General features: G+C 38.9%; 1 protein-coding gene across 2 annotated transcripts in view; it reads left to right on the top strand.

The window, feature by feature from the left end:
- Nucleotides 1–446: 446 nt before the first annotated feature.
- The window catches only part of hace1 (HECT domain and ankyrin repeat containing E3 ubiquitin protein ligase 1), a 44,247-nt gene continuing 19,682 nt past the window's right edge, over nt 447–25,011 (top strand). For both annotated transcript variants that reach the window (XM_067449376.1, XM_067449375.1), the window contains exons 1-13: nt 447–714; nt 1,842–1,896; nt 2,092–2,181; nt 7,736–7,840; nt 8,055–8,130; nt 10,129–10,260; nt 10,344–10,426; nt 15,650–15,746; nt 18,642–18,743; nt 18,828–18,934; nt 19,011–19,161; nt 20,182–20,498; nt 22,109–22,177. In XM_067449376.1, the coding sequence (XP_067305477.1) occupies nt 624–714; nt 1,842–1,896; nt 2,092–2,181; nt 7,736–7,840; nt 8,055–8,130; nt 10,129–10,260; nt 10,344–10,426; nt 15,650–15,746; nt 18,642–18,743; nt 18,828–18,934; nt 19,011–19,161; nt 20,182–20,498; nt 22,109–22,177 (1,475 nt within the window). In that variant the 5' untranslated portion in view covers nt 447–623. The remainder of the gene's footprint in view (nt 715–1,841; nt 1,897–2,091; nt 2,182–7,735; nt 7,841–8,054; nt 8,131–10,128; nt 10,261–10,343; nt 10,427–15,649; nt 15,747–18,641; nt 18,744–18,827; nt 18,935–19,010; nt 19,162–20,181; nt 20,499–22,108; nt 22,178–25,011) is intronic.

Genomic DNA, 25,011 nt, shown 5'->3' with positions numbered 1-25,011 from the left:
AAAAGATGAACAACAACAACAACAGAGAAACAGAAAAAAATATGACAGCAGGGCCAAAAATAATTTGTCATGTTTCATTGTGTAATTATCACAAATAAAACAATAAACTCCAAGCACAATTACGCAATATGCTCACAAAAACACATTTTTTTAAATAATATTTGAATAAAGGCTGAGGATGTCAAGTTTTCCTTGGCCAGACATCACTTTTGGACCCAGTACTGTATATTACAATTAAAAGCTTCTTTAATTACTAGATTAATTATAATATAATTACTGTAATGTGTTCCACAAAAAAAGAAGAAGGTTTGAATACCTTTAAATTGTGAATATGACGTGTTTATAACCTGCTTAAAGACCGATTAATGTTATAGCGTCAGTTGACCCTTTACCTCCACACGTGTCTCAAGTAAGACTACACTTCCCATAATGCATTACAATGAAAACAGGAAGAAAGACACCATGAGCATGAGGAAATATTGTCCCAAAATGAATCATAGAGGGATGGAGGGATATTGTGCGGTGGAATGAGTGATGAAGACAGCCTAGGAAGAGAGAGAGGCGTTGGCTTTTCGTGTGTGAGTAAGCGTCCCATGAGCTGATCTTCTGTATTGGATACTCATATGATGGAACGGGCGATGGAGCATTTTAATGTACAGCTGAATCGCCTGACGCGCTCTCTGCGCCGCGCGAGGACCGTGGAACTCCCCGAAGGTGAGACGTCACACACACACACACACACACACACACACACACACACGCGTGCGATACAATCTATCTATAAACATGCGACAATGTGAAGCTGTCAAGGCGACCCTGGATACTATGTAATATTTTTTGCTTCCGGATGAAGATTCCATTCTACAGCCATACGTGCACGTTCAGTCGGTCTGTCCATATATGGTCAATCAATACCATCCCAAATTACCTGAACGTGTATTATTGGATTATTCTCCAGTCAGGACACATTTACGTTAAAATTAAAAGATGAAGAAGAAAAACAATAATAAACTAAGGATAGGATAAAAACATTCTAGTTATTCAAAATGTAATAACCTTACAGTCACACAGTGTGTTATTCGAGAATTGCAGCACTTAGATAAGCAGTGACAGTTGACAATCTCACCATTTTAACTTTGACTTAGCATTATTTCAATGTCAGGCCTTGTCTGACTAACTACATTTTGTTTTCTTAATCAGATTAATCTCAAATTTAAATATATATTTGAACTGAAATCGTAAAAATTGTGTAAACCTGTTCAATGTCAACAATTAATAGCTTGATAGGTTATTGTAGTTAAACTATTACAAAGAGAGAAAGCGAGGAATGTGTTCAAATTCAAAAAGTCCACAAAAAAAAGAAAAATACATTTTTATTATTATGATAAAAAAGTATATAAGAAGAATATAGATAATGTTGTCCCACTCGCGTCAAATACACCCCCCTGCAAAAAAACAAAAAAAAAACGAATTAAAGGGACATCAAGGCAATTTCAAACACACTGACACAAAATAGGGTGTACACAATATGTGTTTGAGTGCTTTCCCTTTATTGTTATATATTTGAGGAGATTTTATTTTTTAGGGAAAATACCATTATCATCAATGGACATGAAATGTACCCTAAATTGTTGAATGGCTCTCGTAAGTGTACGCATCTGGCCGATGTACGTTTGTCTTTGTTCTTAGGATTCTCAGTATATTTTTGTTATTGTAATACAGTATTTATTTAATATTTTAATCCAGCATAAATGAAAGGTAGTGCACCTGATATTCCATCGTTTTGTGTCAGTTTTGTTTGACTGGATATGTTTGAACAGCCTGTGTTTGTGTCCCTGTAGACAGTGAAACAGCCGTGTACACCCTCATGCCCATGGTCATGGCTGACCAGCACAGGTGAGTCTCACTGCTCTCATGAGGAACACATTGCTAATCTCATGTATTTATTTCCCCAGACAGCGGTGAGAACCTGGAGCACAATTAAACTCCTCTATCTCCTCTATTTCAGCCACACTGCCGAATGCAACAACTGTGTCTATTTATTGCTATTTTGTATTTAAAATGTCCATATTTATTTATTTATGCTTCTAGGTCAGTTTCTGAATTGCTTTTGAACTCAAAGTTTGATGTCAACTACGCCTTCGGACGGGTTAAACGAAGCCTCCTTCACATTGCTGCCAAGTAAGTCATTTGGTCTTTCACATTCTCACAAAATGAATGTTTCAACTTTTCAAATAAATTCCTATGAAAGTTAAAGGGATACTTCACCGCGTCTTCATATTAAGCTATGTTATTCCCTTAACTAAGACGAGTTGACACACACCTCTCTCTCTCTGAAGCGCGGTGATGATCTGATAGCATTTAGCTTAGCCCACTAAGCCCAGTTCATTCACTATAGCCCTGTTTCCACCAAAATTACCCAGAACAATTTGTACCAGGAACTTTTCTTCCTCCCCAGACCTGCAACTGTCTGTGTTTCCACCGCTAAATAAAGCTCTGTGAAGATTAGGCAAATTAGTCCGGTGATGTAGGACTGCGCGCGACTGCTCCTCCAAGTCAGTGACGGACAGTAATCATTTTTGCGTGTACCGATTGAAAGATTTAGTGGACTGTTTACATGAGACGTTATCTAAACCGATCTGGTGTTTACATGTGATGACTTTCAATCGCAATCATTTTGTCAGTTTGTCTGCCGCATCAAAAATGTCGCCGCTGTTTTCTCCAGCAGCTGGAGTGTGTTAACTGTAGCCATAGCAACTCTTAACGGCCACCAGGACTAATACAGTATTATATTATAAGCTATTTATTTGTTGTAAAGTGTAATAATCATCTCAGAAAATTCTTCTGTCAGGCGCAGTTAAAGTAAAAACTGCCTGGGGCAATATACGCTGTGTCATTATTCCAACATTATCTTCATAACTTACGAAATAAAAAGTTTACCTCTCAGAAAAATTAACTTTCCTCTTTTGTCAACATGAGCGCGGCGCGCGCCGTCACGTCATGTCAGGACGCACACTCTAAAGTAATCGGTCAGGTCGTTTACATGGTGAAATTTTTTTTATAACGAGTATGGAAGAGATTCAAGCTGTGCTGCTGGTTATGTATAGGTTTACTAAAGAGGTAATTAACAACGACAGAAAAGAGCACTAATGTGCAGATTCAGCAGCATGCAGCATGTTCAGAAAGCTTGTAAAGCTAGATTTAAAATGACAATGTGTATTATTATCAGCTATTACGGACATTGCACGTGAGATGGCTGAGATGAACGCGCACCATCAGACAGAGAGGTGGTTGTTACCAACAAAATTAAATAATTTACACTGGACAAATTACAACTGTATTGAATAATGTTATGAGATTGTTTTAAATATATATATTTAATACAAATAAGAAATGTTGGAAAGAATGTTTAAACATGAAACTAAACCACTAGGTGGCCGGCTTAATCAGTGAATCATTGAGTCGATTCGTTCAAATGGCTGATTCGTTCATGAATGAGGCAGTCGTTTACGAATAGGGAATTTAATCTTTGAGTCAACCGATTCATTCAAACGCTGAATCATTCAGTAACACACTGTAGCTGTGAGATGCCTTACGGTTCTGATGTGGAAATATAATCTGATCTTGGAAATATATTCACTGCTGAAATAAAACAAAAAGCAGTTTATATTGCATCTAAAATGTAAGTGACTTAATGTTAATTAATTGTTTATTTAACAGTCATATGAAATCAGTCGTGATGGTATTTAGGAAAACAGCACTCTTGGTCGTGTCATATGATGTTTTTTAGCTATAATTTTTTTTTTTTTGCGTTTCTCTGTGTGAGCAGGGCTGATTTGTTTCCATTTCTCCTCGAGAGGCTGCGCGAGCTTCAACAGCGCCACTTTGTTACTGTCAGTTATACACTTTTTTTTACTGTCTGTGGTTATACATTATATAGGCTATTATTATCATAGACCGTAAAAAAATATGGACGACTCGACATCATCCGTTTCCGCTTGCCATATTTGAAGCTTTCAGGCGGCCTGCACGGCGCGGACATCTTGGGACCGAGTCTGCGCAGTAGCGATTTCGGGACCGGAGTTGCGCAGTAGAGCGCAGGAAGTAGAGCAGGAAGTACAGCTGCTATATCAAAAGCCCGCCCACACTCTCGCATATGCAGAACAATGAATTATGTTGGTGTGAAATAATCAGTTATGGAAATGTAGAAATTAAAGCTAAAGCTGCAATCTGCTCCCAAAAATTCCGAAAAAAGTCTGTTAGTGCCTCAGTGACAACTTCACTCAGAGAAGACGTTGATCTCAGCTGTCAATCATGACGTCACACCGTCTGTTTTTATAGCATCAGATAACTAATTTAAAACTAAATTTATTTTAAAAACGAACACTTGAAATGAAATCATCGTGATGATAACTGCCTTCAATGACATAAACTAACTTTGGCGAAAAAATATTTGAAGTGTAATTTTATTATTTAGTTTGCCTCGCGTCCATTAGAAAACACAGAGGGGCGGCTATACTGGGACCGGCCACCGGGGGGCGATCGAGGCGCGAAAGCTTCAGTAAATGAGAGGGAGACTGCAGGCTTGATTATTATCCACTAATTATGCGGACAAGCCTTAATCTCGAGCCCTGAAACTGATCAGAAAATGTAACGAAACGTTGTAGAAATGTTGTGGAGTAGAAAGTATAATATTTGCTGCAAAATGTAACAAAGTAAAAGTCAAAAGTATGCACTATTTATTCTACTTAAAGGTAGGAAAGGTAGAAATTGGTTAAAAAACTTTTTTTTCCAAGCTTGTTTAAACTTTCTTTATATATCAATACATAATTAAAATGTAAATACTCTGAAAAAGAAAGTATAAAAATTGAGTGTCTGTAGACCTCACAGGACTGTTTTAAAGACAGCTCATTATTTCTATTCACTCCACCTTCTCTCTTCTGGGCTCTTTCCAAAGCCACGCCCCCTAAACACACGAACGCGCCTCACCAGCCGCTCAGCTGGAAGACGCATTATTTACCTCAGACGAGCAGTGTTGCATGTAGTGACAATATCACAATCACATGTAATAAAAAAATCGAACTTTATCAGTATGAATATAAACAAATAAGATGTCTTTTAGTACTCTAAAAGAATGGTAAAGTTTAAAATATATTTTTGTTTGATTTGGTAACAAGCTAGTTATATTTATAAGGCAAAGAAAACGGGTAGCATCATGTTTTTTCAATAACATCAGTTATACTGTGATGAAGATGAATTTCAGGTAAGATTCATAACATATACTGTGTTTTGCATGAAAGTGTGGTTGATTAGTAGTAGCTAAAGCTAACTTAGCTCTAAAAAAAGTTCCTGGATGCGGTGTACTGGCTTTTACACAGGCATTTTGCTATCTAAAGTTAATTTTGCGCAATTCGATCAACTTGAGCTAAACATATTGAGTATTTATCATCTCTACTAATGGCTAAGTGTATAATATTGTAACTTTATGCTAAGTAATGTTATGTTAGCTATATTAGGCAGCTTCATGTGCTCTTGATACATGCTTCATGGAAACATAAACCAAAAAAATGTATAATCAAAATGAAAGATTACCTGTCCAGCAGAAATACAGCCAGCAATGAGGCGTTCATCAGGTCCCTCAGTTCTCACCATCGTTGAAAAGCCACGCAGATATTTACACACGTTTGATTTCTTTGTTTATCCAAAGACTATCTGTGCATTGCCTTTTCTCGTACTGTCTTCCTTTTTTGCATTGTTTGCCTTCGCTGACTGTAAAACCCTGCACTGTGAATTTTGAATGCTCTTTCTCTGCCATTATTTTGCCTCGGTTTCTTGCCTCTTGAACTGCTCGAATCAAACGAGCGTGCGCATGTGGGCAGATCCTGTAACGAAATTGGTGGTCGCCATGGTAGCGAGAGAGAGTGACAGTCGCCCAAGCCAATCATTTGTTTCGTCCCGAACGAAAATAATGAGCGGTGTTTATTGCACATTAAAAAGTCTAGAGTCACTCGGTTTTTATACTCTCCTTTTCAGAGTACTTACATTTTAATTATGTATTCACATATAAAGAAAGTTTAAACAAATTTGGACAAAAGTGTTTTAGATCAGTCCTACCTACCCTACCTTTAAGTAAAGTACAGATACCTGAAAAATGAACTTAAGTAAAGTAAAAAAAGTATTTGTACTTCATTACATTCCACCACTGGAATGGAGAAAATAAACCCTGTAGGAAACCAGGCTCAGTCGGGGTGCCAGTTCTCCTCTGGCAGACGAATAGACTGTGTATGATTATTATTCTGGCTACTTTACAGGTCAGAAATCATATTTGATCAATACATATTTGTAAGATTATTCGAAAGATTGGAGTCATGCCGGAGACCGGTTTATTGAGGATGTCGTGTCGATGCGGCATTTACTGGGAGAGTTTAATTGACACGCTCTCTGCAGACATTTGAGGGATGCGCTGGTCATATCCCATGTCCACCATCTGATCCCGACATGGCCTGGATCCGGCCGACTGCAGTAAACCTCGGGATAAACAGAGAGACTAACATTATGATGTAACGAGTACATCAGGTGTTATGGGAAGTGTTCCTGGTTCCGGCTGATCTAGTTAATGCAGCCTAACAAATCAGTCCATTGATTTCAATAATGTAAATGAATAATGAGTTATGTGTATGCCATAGTAAAGAGATGCGTTTTTAGTCCAGATTTAAACTGACAGAGTGTGTCTGCTTCCCGATCACTGCGAGGAACATTAGATGGCCTCTCTATATGGAGCAAATGAGCCGTTTCCGCTGGGTCCTAAAGTAATTAACTTCAGTATATTTTGGTAGGTTTAGTATTTTTTGTTAGAATTTTTTTTTCTAAAGCATTCCTTTGCCCCGTTCATTCCTATGGGGTCAAATTGACCTGTGAGGGAAGGATTTCTTACTTTTTTAAATTTCAACCACAAAACTCCTCAAATCCAGTCATTTTTGCATATTCGTGGTTTAAGTACGACAAATCCTAGGTTCTTGGACCACTCCGATGAACAAACAGGTCCTATTATGCCCCTTTTTACAATATGTCAGATATGTTTTCTGATGTTCTTCTGTTGTTTGATTCATATTAACAGCAGATATAGCAGTAGGTATTGTATATTACACTGATGTCACTTAAATACACAGATTTAATACACACATGCCATTTTGTGTTTTTGACATAACCTTGTATGTATTTGACAGTTTAAGTGCAATAAGACGTGAAAGAGAACTTAGTTTGATACTCACGGGACGCTCCGTCTGACACAAAGCTTTCTGTGCACATGCTTCAGGTGTATGTGTGTGTGCGCTCAGAAAACCATATATCAGAAGTTTAGACTGACATGGCTTTAAAAAGCATGCAGATCATTAATTCTCATAATGAGGAAGAACTGCAATGTCATGCGAGCGCGAGTGCGACCAAACAGATGATTTAGTTTTTGGCAGAGTATCTGAGGCAGGTCCATGTTTTTCCTTTCATTAAAAAAATTGGCATTTATATCATGGTATAATAACCGCTCTATAGGGAATTTTGAGCTGAAACTTCACACACATTCTGGAGAGACCTGAGATTTATATTACATCTTGTATAAAGTGTCATAATAGCTCATCTTTAAGGAGTGTCCAGTTGTGTTAGTGTTTTCTAAATACATTTCTTGTATTCTGATGACACAAATTGAATATGTTCTTCGTATATTCATGTGTTGTTTCAGTTGTGGATCTGTAGAGTGTCTTGTCCTGCTGCTGAAGCGTGGAGCGAACCCGAACTATCAGGATATCTCCGGCTGCACGCCTCTCCATCTGGCTGCAAGAAACGGGTAAACGACGGAGGGTTTTCTGAACTCGTGCAGCACTGCCCCCTGCTGGAAGCACAGCAATACACATTCATTATTCTTTAACTCTTCAAGCTTTTATAGCCTGAGCATTTGTGTGAATTGCATTTAAAAAAAGTTCACTGATCAGTCATTTTGATTACATGTATGTTTAGACCCATGCTATTTTTATTGTCCATGTTGTCTTATATTTTCACAGACAGAAGAAGTGTATGGGCAGACTGTTAGAGTTCAATGCTGATGTGAACATCTGCAACAATGAAGGTCTCACTGCTGTGAGTATGATTATAAAACACTGCGATTGAGACTGAAATATTATTATTACAATAATAATCATTATTACCTTCACTTTCTGACAATTATTATATTTAATATAGAATTGTAATATTGATTTTATTTTGTAAAACAAAAAACACCTACATTTTAGGGTTAATATTAATAAAAATAAAATAAAAATTCACTTTAATAAATAAAATCATATGAAACAATAAACTGAATTAGTCTAATTAAACTAATTGCAAGTATATCTAAACTTTTGACTGTTTTTATTAATGTTGGTATTATTATTATTATTATATTATTTAGAAGCAGTTTCTATTATGTCTAAAGCAGTTAAGAACAATATGAGACATTGTAACCATAGCTAAAACAAAATAATGCAAATGGAAATACATTCTCTATGTGCAAACCATACATATGTTTTGTTATTTATACACCGATCAGGTATAACATTATGACCACTGACAGGTGAAGTGAAAAGCACTGATAATCTCTTCATCATGGTTCCTGTTAGTGTGTGCAGTATATTAGGCAGCAAGTGAACGTTTTCTTCTCAAAGTTGATGTGTTAGAAGCAGGAAAAATGGGCAAGCGTAAGGATTTGAGTGAGTTTGGCAAGGGCCAAATTATGACGGCTAGACGACTGGGTCAGAGTATCTCCAAAACTGCAGCTCTTGTGGGCTGTTCCCGGTCTGCAGTGGTCAGTATCTATCAAAAGTGCTCCAAGGAAGGAACAGTGGAGAACCGGCCACAGGGTCATGGGCGGCCAAGGCTCATTGATGCACGTGGGGAGCAAAGGCTGGCCCGTGTGGGCCGATCAAACAGACGAGCTACTGGAGCTCAAACTGCTCCAGAAGTTAATGCTGGTTCTGATAGAAAGCTGTCAGAATACACAGAGCAGCTCAGTTTGTTGCGTCAGGGTGCCCATGCTGACCCCTGACCCCACCGAAAGCACCAACAGTGGCACATGAGCATCAGAACTGGACCACGGAGCAATGGAAGAAGAGGGCCTGGTCTGAGGAATCACATTTTCTTTTACAGCACGTGGATGGCCGGGTGTGTGTGTGGCTTATCTGGGGAACACATGGCCCCAGGATGCACTATGGGAAGAAGGCGAGGCAGTGTGATGCTTTGGGCAATGTTCTGCTGGGAAACCTTGGGTCCTCCATCCATGTGGATGTCACTTTGACACGCTCCACCTACCTAAGCATTGTTGCAGATCATGTTCAGCCTTTCATGGAAACGGTATTCCCTGGTGGCTGTGGCTCTTCCAGCAGGATAATGCTCCTGACACAAAGCACAAATGATTCAGGAATGGTTTGATGGGAATTTGAGGTGTTGACTTGGCCTCCAAATTTTCCAGATCTCAATCCAATTGAGCATCTGTGGGATGAGCTGAACAAACAAGTCTGATCCATGAAGGATCTACCTCACATCTTACAGAACTTAAATGATCTCCTGCTAAACATCTTGGTGCCAGATTGATACCACAGCACACCTACTAGGGTCTCATCGACGGGTCAGGGCTGTTTGGGCTGCAAAAGGGGGACCAACACAATATTGGGAAGGTGGTCATAATGTTATGCCCTATTTGGTGCATATGTGTGCTTTTATTTATTAATATTAGATCATTCTGTGTCAAAGCAACCAAATTTCCTCAGCTGCAATTTTTGATTTTGTTAATATATTTTCTGAAGAAAGACAAACATAAATAGTGATAAAAGCCAAAATTATAATTATAAATGTTACTAGTAAACCTACCAGTCTCTGTGTAAAAATAAAATGGTGTTGCTATCTTTCATCTGTCATCTTTACCACTTTGTAATCTGTCTCTGAAAAATGTCATTTTGACTCTCTTCTTAATATAGGTTTCTTTCACCAGAAAAAAAAAATCTAAATTTTCAGCTGGCGACCTTCTGGTTGAGTTTGAATAAATCTGTAATATAATTTATTTACTAAAAGTCTGTTCTTTCTCTCGTCCTCCCGTGTCATTAGATTCACTGGCTGGCGGTGAATGGCAGGACGGAACTTCTTCATGACCTGGTGCAGCATGTGACTAATGTGGACGTGGAGGACGCCATGGGCCAGACCGCCTTACATGTGGCCTGCCAGAACGGACACAAGACTGTACGGAAACCATCTGCACACTAGAATCAGGAGTCCTTTTTACTAATCATATTAAGTGATGTTGTTTGTGCTTTTTCCCACAGACGGTGCAGTGTCTTCTGGACAGCGGAGCGGACATCAATAGGCCCAACGTATCCGGAGCCACCCCGCTCTATTTCGCCTGCAGGTGGTCATATTCACACAACTACCATAATTACTGTTTGTTTCACTTCTGCCTGAAAGTGGCGCTTATGGTCAACAATTACAACGTGGCCCTTTAAGAAAATTAAAGCCCATTCAGTGACTGAATTGGGACAGCTTTCTGACCGCACAAGAAGCATAATTAGGGTAATTAGGAGTTTGAACAGATATTTTCTCTGTATATAAACAGGGCTTTCTTGTGAGTTTAATTTGAATAACAGCAGAAAGGAGCCTTCTTTGCTGTAATGACAGGCTAATAAGAATGTGTCCTGATCAGGATTCTGAGTGTTCTGCTTTGGTTGCTGAGCAACAGCACCGCATCCGTCTCTTGCTTTGATTACTGATACGAGTCCACTCAACGCTGATGATGGTGATGTGATCAACACTAACATGCCTCACAACAGATCATTAAAAAGAGTAATTAAACATACGGCTGATAGGTTTTTAAAACGTGCAATCTGGGCATGATCTGACTCTTATAATTTCATACTGGCTTTTGTGATGCTAGTATATTGTAAATGAACCATACGCATCGGTTTGGGTTCGGGGAATGGCAGTGCTATCATTACGGGTGGGCAAACAGGATGTTGCCTTGAGCCCTGAACTGAGCTACTAGAGTTATTCAGTCCAAAGGAATGAGTGATTTTCTGATGTTCTTCTGTTGTTTGATTTGTATTAACAGCAGATATAGCAGTATGTAATGTACACTCACCTAAAGGATTATTAGGAACACCTGTTCAATTTCTCATTCTAATCAACCAATCGCATGGCAGTTGCTTCAGTGCATTTAGGGCTGTGGTCCTGGTCAAGACAATCTCCTGAACTCCAAACTGAATGTCAGAATGGGAAAGAAAGGTGATTTAAGCAATTTTGAGTGTGGCATGGTTGTTGGTGCCAGACGGGCCGGTCTGAGTATTTCACAATCTGCTCAGTTACTGGGATTTTCACACACAACCATTTCTAGGATTTACAAAGAATGGTGTGAAAAGGGAAAAACATCCAGTATGCGGCAGTCCTGTGGGGGAAAAGGCCTTGTTGATGCTCGAGGTCAGAGGAGAATGGGCCGACTGATTCAAGCTGATAGAAGAGCAACTTTGACTGAAATAACCACTCGTTACAACCGAGGTATGCAGCAAAGCATTTGTGAAGCCACAACACGCACAACCTTGAGGCGGATGGGCTACAACAGCAGAAGACCCCACCGGGTACCACTCATCTCCACTACAAATAGGAAAAAGAGGATACAATTTGCACGAGCTCACCAAAATTGGACAGTTGAAGACTGGAAAAATGTTGCCTGGTCTGATGAGTCTGGATTTCTGTTGAGACATTTAGATGGTAGGAGATATAAACAATCAAAACTTACAGTCTCTCACTTCCCTTAAAACGAATTACAGATTTTGATGGCATCTTTGCAGACTTCACCGTCTCATCAAACCTTCTGTCCAATCAAATGCTCTCTAGCATCTAGAGCCCGCCCCCTACTCTGCTGAAGTGGCAGCTGAAATCAGTCAGTTGTTAACACATTTACTAATTTCTAAATGGTAAACAGCACATAGCACACTATATATGTGATGGGAAATGATTCAGCGTAAATATGCTTTCATTTGAGGCAAATTAAGTCTGTTTTCACGTTAGTTTCACGCACCGCAGGAGCACACACACATTAGAGTGCGGATCGGGCTGCATTTTTCTGTCCGAGCCCGACCCGCGTCCGACAGAGCAGTAACCGAACCCGACCCGAGCCCGACAGGCATTCAAATATTTATGTCCGAGCCCGACCCGAGCCCGACAGTTAAAATCTATTTTTTCCCCTCATATACTAATGACACGCACGTTTGTTTGTGTGGAAAGCCCGCTTTTATTAAGCAACTGTAAGGAAGGCATTCTGAAATGTTTACAGACGAGCGCATCAGCGCGCACACGGGGCATCAAACGTTACACAGAGCCCAATCAAATAGCCAACTGAAATGAAATGAACAAAGGTCTGCTAAAAATGGCCCAAGCTAACAGAACAAAACATTAACGTAACACAATTGAAATGCTTATTGAAATGAAAGTCATCTTACCAATTTTCTCAAACTGTGGTTCCTAAACTGCAACATGGGATCTATTTACATAATCTATCCATCAAAGTTTAGGCTAATCGAGGTTTTATGTAGAAAAAGGATTGCATCAACTGCGGATGGCTTCAAGGCTGTCCTCCTGCCAGCAGCGCTGAAGTTGCGCTCACTGGAATGACAGGGATGCCGCGGGCAATATGCACGCACGTGTTGCGAGTTGTTGTCACAGCGACATAAACAAATTTCCGCATGCAGGAAGACGGATGTTAGGGTTATATAATGCATGTATTTTATTCACAAAAACAAACCATTGCATCAAGTTAAAACGGCCCATTGGCTACTTGCATAATACGCAGTTTTAAATTTAAAAGGTTCAATGCCTTTTCGCGCTGACGTGACCGAGCCCGACCCGAACCCGAACGTCATTTCTAAATATCTGTCCGAACCCGGCCCGACCCGTCGGGTACCGTCGGAACCCGTCGGGCTCGGGTCGGGTATCCATCCTCTAACACACATATGCTAGACCAGAGCCGTTGACTAGAGACACGAGAGCGCAGCGCGGATCATATATGCAAGTTGGCGCAGACAACAAACCTATCGGACAGACCCATTAGAATTCTGCACAGAATGCTGCATTTCAAAGCGATATGAAGGAGATTATGATGATAAACGCTTAGAGGAAACTGGCTTTACCAAACAGAAAGGCTCTAGTCTGTAACTGTAGAGTCGACAGCTCCAGACCTCCAAACTTCTGTGGCCTTCAGATGAGCTCAAAAACAGCGTAGAGAGCTTCATGGAATGGGTTCCCATGGCTGAGCAGCTCATCCAAGCCTTACATCACCAAGAGCAATGCAAAGCGTGGGATGGAGTGGAGTAAAGCAGCCGCCACTGGACTCTAGAGCGGTGAGATGTGTTCTCTGGAGAGAGCAATCATGCTTCTCTGTCTAACCATCCCATGGACGAGTCTGAGTTTGTCGGTTGCCAGGAGAACGGGACTTGCCTAACTGCATTTTGTGAAGTGTAAAATTAGGTGATTGTGTGGTGGGGTTGTTTTTCAGGGGTTGGGCTTGGCCCCTTAGTTCCAGTGAAAGGAACTCTAAATGATTCGGCATACTAAGACATTTTGGACAATTTCATGCTCCCAACTTTGTAGGAACAGTTTGGGCACAGCCCTTCCTGACTGGGCTCAAGTGCACAAAGCATCGGCCCATAAAGACATGGATGAGGAGTTTGGTGTGGAGGAACTTGACTGGCCTGCACAGAGTCCTGAGCTCAGCCCCATAGAACAGCTTTGGGATGAATTAGAGCGGAGACTGAGAGCCAGACCTTCTCGTCCAACATCAGTGCCTGACCTCACAAATGAGCTTCTAGAAGAATGGGCAAAAATCCTCATAAACACACTCCTAAACCTTGAGGAAAGCCTTCCCAGAAGAGCTGAAGCTGTTAGAGCTGAAAGGGGTGGGCCGACTCCATATTAAACCCCTACGGATTAGGAATGGGATGTCATAAAAGTTCATGTGCATGTAAAGGATGGCGTTCCAAAACATTTGGCAATATAGTGTACATGCACGAAAACAGCATGTTTTTTCTTTCCACTCAAAAATCCATAAACAGCATGGTATAATAAATGATCTGTGGGTTATTTTGAGCTGAATAGAATAGAATAAAATAGGACAAAAACAGGGGTAGGGCGCCTTTGAATACCTCTGTGGACAATGGGTGGCCTTAGCGTCAAAAACACCCAACGTCTGGATGAAGAGAATCTTGCTGAGCAAGTTATAGTTGGTTAGAAGGACAGGAAGCCCAGGTTTACTTACAGTTCTTACTTATACTGGAGTGTGAAGTCCACACTAGAGGCTTTGTAACAGCTAGCTAGTTTGAAACTAACTTTATTTGGTTGTACTATTTGCTCCTCAAGGCAGAACGTAGTTAGTTGGTTGTAAGCTCTCTGTAAAGTACTTCAATGTGATAATCCAATAGTAGCCTTCAAATATGTGAGCAGAAGTTGTGTGGAAATGGGTTTCAGTTTAACCTTGATTCAAACTGTTTTTTCTTACATAACTAACTACTTAATCATGAATAACATCATAGGTATTTTTAAATGCAAGTAACATTCAGAAACAACATGTAAAACTTATAAGGAACAATAAATAAATACTAATGCAAAAATTGACAATTATTTATTATGACTTGACATGCACACAGGCTCTGTTTAGGACGGTTCGTGTTTAGGATGTTCTCTCTCTTCTTCGAAGACTTCCGTAAATATTAAAGGGTTCGTTTATTTAAAAATCAACCTCAAGCCATCCTAGGTGTATATGACTTTCTTCTTTCAACGGAACACTATCAGAGTTAAATTCTTGGTTCTTCCAAACTTTATAATGGGAGTGAATAGCGCACAAGATTTTGAAGCCCAAAAAAGTGCTTCCATCTATTTATAAAATAATCCATACGGCTCCAGCTGATTTTTAAAGGCCTTCTGAAGAAAATAAAATATCAGGAGGGAGGGAGAGTGATAGTCAGAGGTCACTCTTCTGCTGGAACTAGACTCGCATTTTGGACGTTACTGGAAGTCAGTGAAACTTCCAGGTTTATTAAAAGTGCCCTAGAATAAAAAAATTTATTAACCATGACATAGTTAAATAACAAGAGTTCAGTACATGTACATCACATACAGTGAGTCTCAAACACCATTGCTTCCTCCTTTATATGTTAATCTCGTTTGTGAAAACACCACGGAAAAACAGGCGAATCTCAACATAACACCGACTGTGATGCAACAGTCGGGATCATTATGTTGTACATTAATACTGTACTTAGTACTTAAAGGGTTAGTTCACCCAAAAATCTAATTGATGTCATTAACTCGTCTCTCTAATGTCGCTCCACAGCCGTAAGACCTCCGTTCATCTTCACACACAGTTTTAGATATTTTATATTTAGTCTGAGAGCGTATGCAAGTGTATACACACTATACTGTCCATGTCCAGAAAGGGAATAAAAACATCATCACAGTCAAACTGCTGTGTCATTGCCGATCTGAATCATGAATCAATCCGCTGATTCATGACCACTTAAGCGCATGCCTAAGTACTCATCTTTACGATTTCTCTCTCTTTGCTCTTTCTCTTGCCATTGTGTTGCAGTCACGGTCAGAGGGACACAGCTCAGATCCTGCTGTTCAGGGGAGCCAAATATCTGCCCGACAAGAACGGGGTCACGCCACTGGACCTGTGTGTGCAGGTGAACGCTGCTCCTTCGCTTGATTATACTTTCATTCTTATTTGTTTATAGCTTAGTGTAACGAATGTTCGTAGATGGGAAGGAAGGAGGCGGGAACCGGCGAACATTCAACTAACTTTATTTCAAAATAATAAACAAAACGAAAGTAAAACCGCAGGCAGCCCCTCACGGACGACTGCCCACATAAACATAATAAAACATAACGTAAAGTCCAGGCCTGGTCCTCTCTCGTCTTCCGCAGCCCTTGCTCCTCCTTTTATGCTCCCGTCACATGGCCGCAAGACGAGACCGGTGTGCCACGCAGCTGGCACTCATCAACACTTATCACCGGTCCGCTCTCGTGGTCCCCCGAGGTTCGTAGATGGGAACCTCTACGTAGATAGGAAGCTATCTAGTTCCTATCTAGTTCGTAGATAGGAACCTCGAGGTTCCTCGAGGTTCGTGGCTGCTTGTCACACCACATTTAGTTTTCATATTCATTTTAGTTAAATTTTTTTGTGATTTTAGTTGTGTGGTTTTGTCATTGTTTATTTTATTTTTTTATTTCTAAATATTGTTATTTATGTTTAATTTAACCTTGTTTCAGTTTATTGCCAAGTAACATATTTCTAATTTTCTAAATTAATATTAATATTTTATTTTGTTTTGTTTTATTTCAGCTTTATTTAAATTAATATAAATATTTTAATAGTTAATGTGATATTTAGAATTATTTTTAGATAATTGAATACATTTTAGTTAAAAGGCACAATATGTATGATTATTGGATTAAAATATCCAAAAACCACTAGAACACTGTTATATATTTTGTTGACTTGTGTATTTACACTAATGTTGTGTACTTCCCAAATGTTTCCAAGAATGTTTAAATCCAGAGAAATAAGCGATTTTGACCAGGACGGGCGGTGTGTGTGCTTCGCCTGTCAATGACATCATCATACCCGCGTTACCCTCGATTTCCGGAAAACACCAAAGCCGCTTTAATATCTGATGTGTTTTATTAGACACTGTGTGCGTTTACATGCACACCAGTAAGCTGATAACTCCAAAAAATCAGCTTATTGAAATAACCAGTTTTTACCGTTAACATGTAAACAAGTAAACGGACAACGCAAGTAAACCGCGTTTACATGACTATTTATAAACCGGGTTATTTCCTTGTAGTGCCGTCAAAAATAATAATCATAATAATAATATTTGACTCTGAGTTTTTAAAATGTTACGTCAGTTGTGATGTTAAATAAAGCGTGCGCCGTGTCAGCGGGAGATTTACGGCTCATATTAACCCTCATGCAGTTATGCAGCGTTTTGAATGAACCTCCATGGGATGAGAATAACACATCTTTAAAATTTTCTGGGTCTTAAAAGAGTCTGCGTTTGTGATATATGTCCTTATTTTAATGCAAAACTCTAGCTCGCTCTGTCTGGATGCGTTTAAATCGGCTCTAAATTAGCATTTTTGTCACCAATCACACATGCGCACTTCAATAAGCCGACAGAAAGCAGGTTAATGCGTTTACATGCAGCGCGAAATCGGGGTAAGAGGCAAAAAACTACCTGTGTCGACCGGTTTATGCTTACGGCGTTTATGACCTTACTCTGATAAAAGAAAACGGGTTACCGCGTTTACATGACCATGTTCATTGTCGGCTTATTGGGCATAATCGGCTTAAGAACGTGCATGTAAACGCGCCCACTGTTAGGATCATTGATGGACAGAAACTAATGATTGTTCTCCAGCTCGACACAGTTAGTCTTATTGTTTAAATCTGGTGTTGTTGATATACCGCACAGAGTACCGTGTTTTAGCATGCCTAATATGATGTCCCTTACTGCAGCGTGAACAAATGTCTCATAGTAGAGCCGAGCTGACGAACGGAGTCGCATTATAACATCACTTTAACACACTCAGATGTGTGTGATATGATGAAACAGCACTGCGTTACACACGCACACGCACTCACACACACACAAGCGGAAGAAGCGGATAGAACTCGTCTGACAGAATAAAAGCTCCTCTGCTCTCGTGTTTTGCGCTCGTCTCTCACTAGCAATTGTTCCAGCACCTCGTTCCGCTCCACCCTGCTTCATGCTACAGTAACATTCATACATCTATAATTCATTAGCTCATCCATAAATATGATTTCTGCCCATGTCCCGTTGGATTCTTTTCCCCGGCTGTAGAGGTGAAGAGTCAAAACTACAACTCCCATGATTCCACAAATGCACTGCGTCGTCAAGCTATGCCTTTGTTTTGAATAAACGCCCTCTAGTGGTGAAACTTACATATTGTGCCTTTAATGTTCAGTAGTTTCGCCATGTGCTTTTGTCATTTTATGTATTTTCTTTATATTGCTATTAAAGTTTCACGGTTGAAACACAGATTGAGCGATTACACGACACGATAGATTTCAGTAAATTGTAATGTATCCTCAACATACCTTAAGAGATATTAATACATGTTTATTCTTTAGAAAGAGATGACAGCGTTTACTCGCGCGCGCGCTGCCGTTTAAACAGACGCGCCTATACTATCAGTCACGTCACATTAAAGAGCGTTGAATTTCATGATAACATGGACTGAATACTTAATATGTTCATGAGGGATCTCTGATTGAAGAGTGTTCTGCTCTTAAAACAAGCCGACTGTTATCTGTTAAAGATTGCATTCATACCGTTCGGTACACACGTGCACCGAACCGAAAGCCCTGTACCGAAACGGTTCGGTATGAATACACGTACCGTTACACCCCTAATAATTGTATAGTTATTACTATAGTAACTGCATGTAACATGTTTTATTCAGTTAACAGAAATGTTTTTAATAGTTTTAGCGTTTGATAATAACTCGGGTATTATTATAAGGTACTAAAGCTTGTGTGTTATGAATGTTAGGGTGGTTATGGCGAAACGTGTGAAATTCTGATCCAGCACCACGGCAGACTGTTTCAGACTCTGATTCAGATGACCCAGAACGACGACATTAAAGAAAGCATGGTACGCCTCTGTTTGCCTCATCTGTCCTTCTATATAAGTTCATGTAAATTAATGTCTTTTTACATGTTGAATATTATCCCTAAGCTGCGGCAGGTTCTGGAATATGTTTCACAGCAGAATGACTCCAACTACCAGAGGATCCTGACCAGCTTGGCCGAGGTGGCCACCACGAATGGACACAAACTGCTGAGGTGCATCTGCGTTGTCCACAGCTTCAGACATCCCTCTTCTTGTTTCTTCCTTTACTCAAATCTGTTTCCTTCTCAGCTTGTCCAGTAACTTTGAGGTCCAAACAAAGAGTTTACTCCGGATTATCCGGATCTTCTGTCATGTGTTCTGCATTGGACCATCCTCCCCAAACAACGGGAACGACCTGTGCTACAATGGAAACAAGACGCCTCGTAGTCAGGTGTTCAAGGTCAGAGTGTATTACATCGCAAACAATTTTCAGATGCTTAAAGAAAGTGATGTTCTGTTTCTCCAAAGCCTAGCATACATTGATCAGTGGACATTATGACAGAACTGGCATCTTAGACTGAGAGCTGAAAGCTAACCCTAACCCAGATGTGGTTGTGAGAATGTGATAAGGTCTAGTGCGATCATCAAATCATAGCAGTTGTGATGTAATTATATTAAGATATAGCCTGACACTGCGTGTTTCAGAGTAAAGCACAGCACTGTGGTCATTTTTAGTTTGGATTAACAGGAAATGCTACTGTGTGTTTTAATTTGCTCATGATTTGCATTTGAGAATGCAACATGAGCATGAGTTAAGACAACCGTAAATGTTAATATTGTAATTTTACTGTTGTTCTGTAAAAATAATAATAATAATAATATTAAAATAAAATAATAATGTAAATAAACAATAAAACAAATAAAAAATAAAATAAAATGCAATACAATAAAATACAATAAAAATAGAATACAATAAAATAATAAATACAATAAAATGAAAATACAATACAATAAAAATACAATAAAATCAAATACAATCAAATTCATAATAAAAAATCTTTACTTTTATTATAATAATATATTTTATTATAATTATTAAAACATACATTTTTCAATTTTACAGTACAATTGTGTATTGCAATAGTAAAATATTTCTTTATTAATTTAATAATAATTTATTAATAATATTTTTCGTCTGCAAGTGATCACGTGCATGAGAAACGTTTTTTTTTTTTTAAATGATTTGTCAATTTCAGATGTAACAAGGAATCTGTGAATATTTATTATAGTCATATCTAATTTTGATTAAAATTATTTATGTGTATATATATATATATATATATAGTATTATAACATACCTTATGAATGCCTTTATAATGCATTATGCATGAAGGCTTTAAGTGAAGTGTTACCCAAATGTGTACTAATGTTTTTAGTAAAGGTTGAAGATGTCTGTCTGTGGTCTTGTGTCGCCGTTTAGCCTCTGGAGCTGTTATGGCACTCTCTTGATGAATGGCTGGTCCTCATCTCCACTGAGCTGGAGAAGGAGAGCACAGACGCCACAACCTCATCCTCAGGAAATGACATCGCCTCACTTTTCCTCAAGAAGCATGAGACCGACCCGTCTGACCCCTCGGTGTCCAGGGAAAATGCCCCTCTGTTGCTGGACGGCGAGTCCGTGATGAAGACGCCGGAGGATTATGCCGACGGTCAGGATGTCATCTCTATGATAGCCAATCGCCTGAGCGCCGTGATCCAGGCCTTCTACATGTGTTGTTCCTGTCAGATGCCACACGGGTAAGACCGACCTTGAACCTTACAAGTGTCCAAACCCAGAAGATGGGTACCAACTCATCATGTAATAAGTAGGGGTGGGCGATCTTCACAAAATGTTATATCACTATCTTATGACAGACAATCACGTTCCACGGTTGGAATCGCAATATTCTCAATTTTGAGATGTACTATTGTGAAATATCCAGACGGGAACAAGCCTATGGACTTCTCTATTGCACAGTTTAAAACACAGTATTACATTTAAAAGGTTAGTTCACCCAAAAATGAAAATTCTGTCATTACTTCCTCACCCTCATGTCGTTGGACACCCGTCAGACCTCCGTTCATCTTCACACACAGATGAAGATATTAGTGTTGAAATCCGATGGCTCAGAAAGGCCTTCATTGACACCAATGTCATTTCCTCTCTCAGGACCCATAAAGGCACTAAAGACGTCGTTACAAAGCCCATCTCACTACAGTGGCTCTACAATCATTTTATGAAGCCACAAGAATATTTTTTGTGTGCAAAAACAAAATCAAAATCAAAATAACAACTTTATTCAACAAGTTATTGTGGCCTCTGACGTGAACTCACGAAGCACCGCAACACATGTAATATAAAACAACAGATAATTCGATTTTTTTCTTCTTTTTATTGGCTGAAAATATGTTTCTGGGTCAAAGTAAGCCTGACAAGCCAGACCCACATCAAGATGTTTGGTCTGGAAACTCACCCTTGACAGCTTAATCTGAGGGGCGGATAAACGGTTGTCTTTCAAACTCCCTCTGCACGCGATAGGATAGCGCTACAACCAACCAGAGCAACGAAGGTGAAGCAGAGCTCGTTGACAGATTAAACATTCCCCGTATCCGGTCGGCTAAACTCCGAACACATCTTCCCTTTTTAAGAATGACTTCAGTGCCGTTCTTTGTTCTTTTCTCAGAGAAAAGCTTAACACCAAGTCTTCCAGAGTCGCGGTCAGAGCTGATTCGAAAGACCGCCGTTCGCCAGTTTCTGTGTTTACTAGAAGCACGCAAACGCAACTCGGCCGTCGTCATTATGGCCCCGCCCGCCGACTCTATACACGATGTGATTGGTCTGGCAAGAGTTAGAGGAATACAGCTCAGAAGGGTATTGAGAGTTGCTAGACCACACTCGCGGGCAGATTAAATTTGCTGCTGCTAGGGTGCGTCTAGATTTCTAGGCTAGGTCAAAGTGATAATCAGTCATAATCACAAAAATGTAACTTCACAATGTAACCTAATAAGCCTATTTTTGGTTTAATATTACAGTAGCTTGTATTTGATATAAAACATTGTTGTGTGTTCATAATGTAATTTCAGTAATCTGTAACATAATGTGAAAAATCGTTATTACATTCTGAAAATTATTACATTCTGAAAATTGTATTACATTAATAAGACATTATGTACTACATTATGTGCATTTATTACATTACGAGTTGGTACATGTGTTTAATAATGTGGTTTAATCGTCACCCGACACCACTAGCTGCTTGCCTAATGATAATGTTATTAGATGGTTAAATCAGTCTTTAATTAATGCTTAACTGATATCTTCTCATGGCCAAGTCTCTTCCTCCATTCCTTTCTTCCTTCTCTGATAGCATGACCTCTCCTCGATTCATCGAGTTCGTCTGTAAACATGATGAAGTGCTCAAGTGTTTTGTGACGAGGTAAGTCAAGAGCATCCGGTACATTTATAAATGCTTTACTCTGCAGGGCTCGACTTTAACACTTGCCCGGGACAAGTGGAATTTTTAAAGGTCAAGTGAAAGAGACAAGTAGCCAAAATAACCTAAAAATAACTAAGATCCACCAAAACAACGAGAATGATGCTGCATTTATTTAGTGTAAGTGCGACTGATAGTGAAGAATAATATAATATATAATGAGCTGACGTTACTCCTGCAGCCTCATGAGAAATTGCAACAAATTAAACTATGTTAAAGGTGCAGTGTGTAGTATTTATGAGGATCTATTGACAGAAATGCAATATAATATACATAACTATGTATTCAGTGGTGTATAAAGACCTTACATAATGAACCGTTATGTTTTTATTACCTTAGAATGAGCTGTTTCTATCACACACACTGTGAAACCGCCATTTTGTGCCACCATGTTTCTACAGTAGCCCTAAAGTGACAAACTTCTCTACAGAGCTCTAGCTACTCTCTGCTCTCTCAGATAAAGACACATTTGTCCTGTGTCGGCCACCGTAGCTTCTCTATGTGCTTTGAAAGGAAGGGGTGAGCATTAGGCGGTTGCAATTCACAACCTCACCACTAGATGCCACTAAAAATCACACACTGCACCTTTAACTCACCATGGTAAAAATAACCGTAACAAACTATATTTTTATATTTTTAACATATGATACAGTTAAGCAACATCACATGACCGAGAGTGGTAAATACCATCACGACTGATGTCTGATGTGACTGAATTATCTTAAAAGTATCACTCTTTTCACTAAATCATTTTGGACAGAGATTTCCTCTTTGATTTTTACATCCTTTAATAACCCTTTTGATATCACAGGAGAAATGAGTCTTATTTTTTCTGTCTAAAGCCCTATTCAGACGGTAATTTAGAAATTATTAATTATTTCATTATTTTAATCTCCTGTTTAAAAAGTAGGAAGATAGGATGTCATTAAAAAAATGTGGAAATGAGCAGAAATAAGTTAATATGATTCATTTCAGTGAGGTAAAAATACTACTGCTAATTTAACTATATAACGTAAACTACTGCCATAATAATGGCCCATTTCAAATGCTTATGTGTTAGTCTTCTCTTTCACTTTTGAGTGGTAATAAAATATTATTCCTGTAAAACTTTCCAGCATTTCAGTTGTAAGTGTAGGTTAGATCTTTAAAATGCATCCAAATTACAGCGAAGCGCAACCGCACGGTGCTCCCAGGGCCGCATTAAGACTATAAGGGGCCCCTGGGCTTTTACCTCTTGAGGGGCCCTTCATCCATTGGACCTGCTTAATTAATAGTTAAAAGTTATGGTCCCACCCCTTTTACCTCACCAGGTGGCAACAAGTGACTGTTAAAAATGCATTTGTCATTGAATCATTCTCAATTTTATTCAATCTTTTTTTAATCACAAAGCCTTATATTTTATGGGAATAAATGGTATTTAAAAACATCCACATCTATAGGTCTGTTATATAAAATACACAAATATAAGTGAAAAAAGTGCATTTTATGTTTATGTTTATGTTTATTATTTATTTGACAGGGACCATGTGCAAGTACATTAATCTTCCAAGAGAAAAGATGCTTCACACCAGATTTAGCTACAGCTAATTTCCATCCGCAGTCCCTGGGCAGATAAAACAATAAAATATATGCATCTAAACATCAATAACTCACTATCTATTTACAACCATATTTACAGTCATACTTCAGCCTAAACTAACCCTATACATACTGTCAACAATAAACCATTTAAAATTTCTACATTAAAAACTTGACTAACCCATAAACATAGTCAATGCTGGCATAACTGATTATCTAATAATACCTTTCTAACATTTTGCGAGAAGGACTTCAGATCAGAGGATCTGAAGTCATTCCATAAGGTACTTAAAGACACCATTGAATATGAACTAATATGTGCTTTTAATATATATATATATTTTTTTTTTAAATACAGAGATAGTATGTTAAAAACACAGTTCATATTCATGGAGTCTTAAAATGTTCTTAAGATCATAGGAAACTTGTATGATAAGGCCTATTTAATTACATGTAGCCTATGCAGAATCTTTTGTATCAACATTGCCATACATAAAAAAATGTTATATTCCACAGCTCTAGTGTGGTGGCAAGTTAACTACTGGGATCTTTAAGTTAAGTTTAAAAGGAGTTAATTATTTTGATACTATCATATCTAGCTATCGGCTGCTAGCCTGCTAGTATATCGCAACCTATCAGTACATGGTGGTGATTCCTTTTCCCCTTCACCATCACTGTTCTGATGTTCTACTTTATCTTGCGCTGTTTTTCTGTTTTGCGCACTACTTTTATATTACGAGACATTGTTGTCACAGTGGCGGAGCCAGGATTTTTTTTTATAGGGGTGGCCGGGCAGGGGCCAGCAACCATTCTGCGGTGGCACAGAAATCTTTGTTATTTCAACATAAAAATTAGTTTGACTATTATATACTGGACTGTTTTAGTGCATACAACACAAATGAATACAGTTAATTTGTACTTGATTGTAATTGAGATAGTATAGTGAATTAGATCATGGAATATAGAGTGAATTTGACAATTTTTTTCTTGTTATTTCCCACGTCCAGGCAAGGGGCTTACATTATAGCTAAAGTTTAACTTGCTCAGTCAGCCTAAATTATTCAATCTTCTTTGAATTTTATATAATCAATTTACTCTTCAACAGTTCTAAGTTATTCTGTAAGGACTGTTTCTAAACCTTGCAACTGAGAAAGAAAAAACTGAATGTAAGTAAAGTAAAGACTTTCTATATTAGTTGT

This window comes from Pseudorasbora parva, chromosome 7 (genome assembly GCF_024679245.1).
Source record: "Pseudorasbora parva isolate DD20220531a chromosome 7, ASM2467924v1, whole genome shotgun sequence".
In the NCBI taxonomy this organism is placed as follows: domain Eukaryota; kingdom Metazoa; phylum Chordata; class Actinopteri; order Cypriniformes; family Gobionidae; genus Pseudorasbora; species Pseudorasbora parva.
This window is presented reverse-complemented; position numbering and strand designations above follow the sequence as displayed.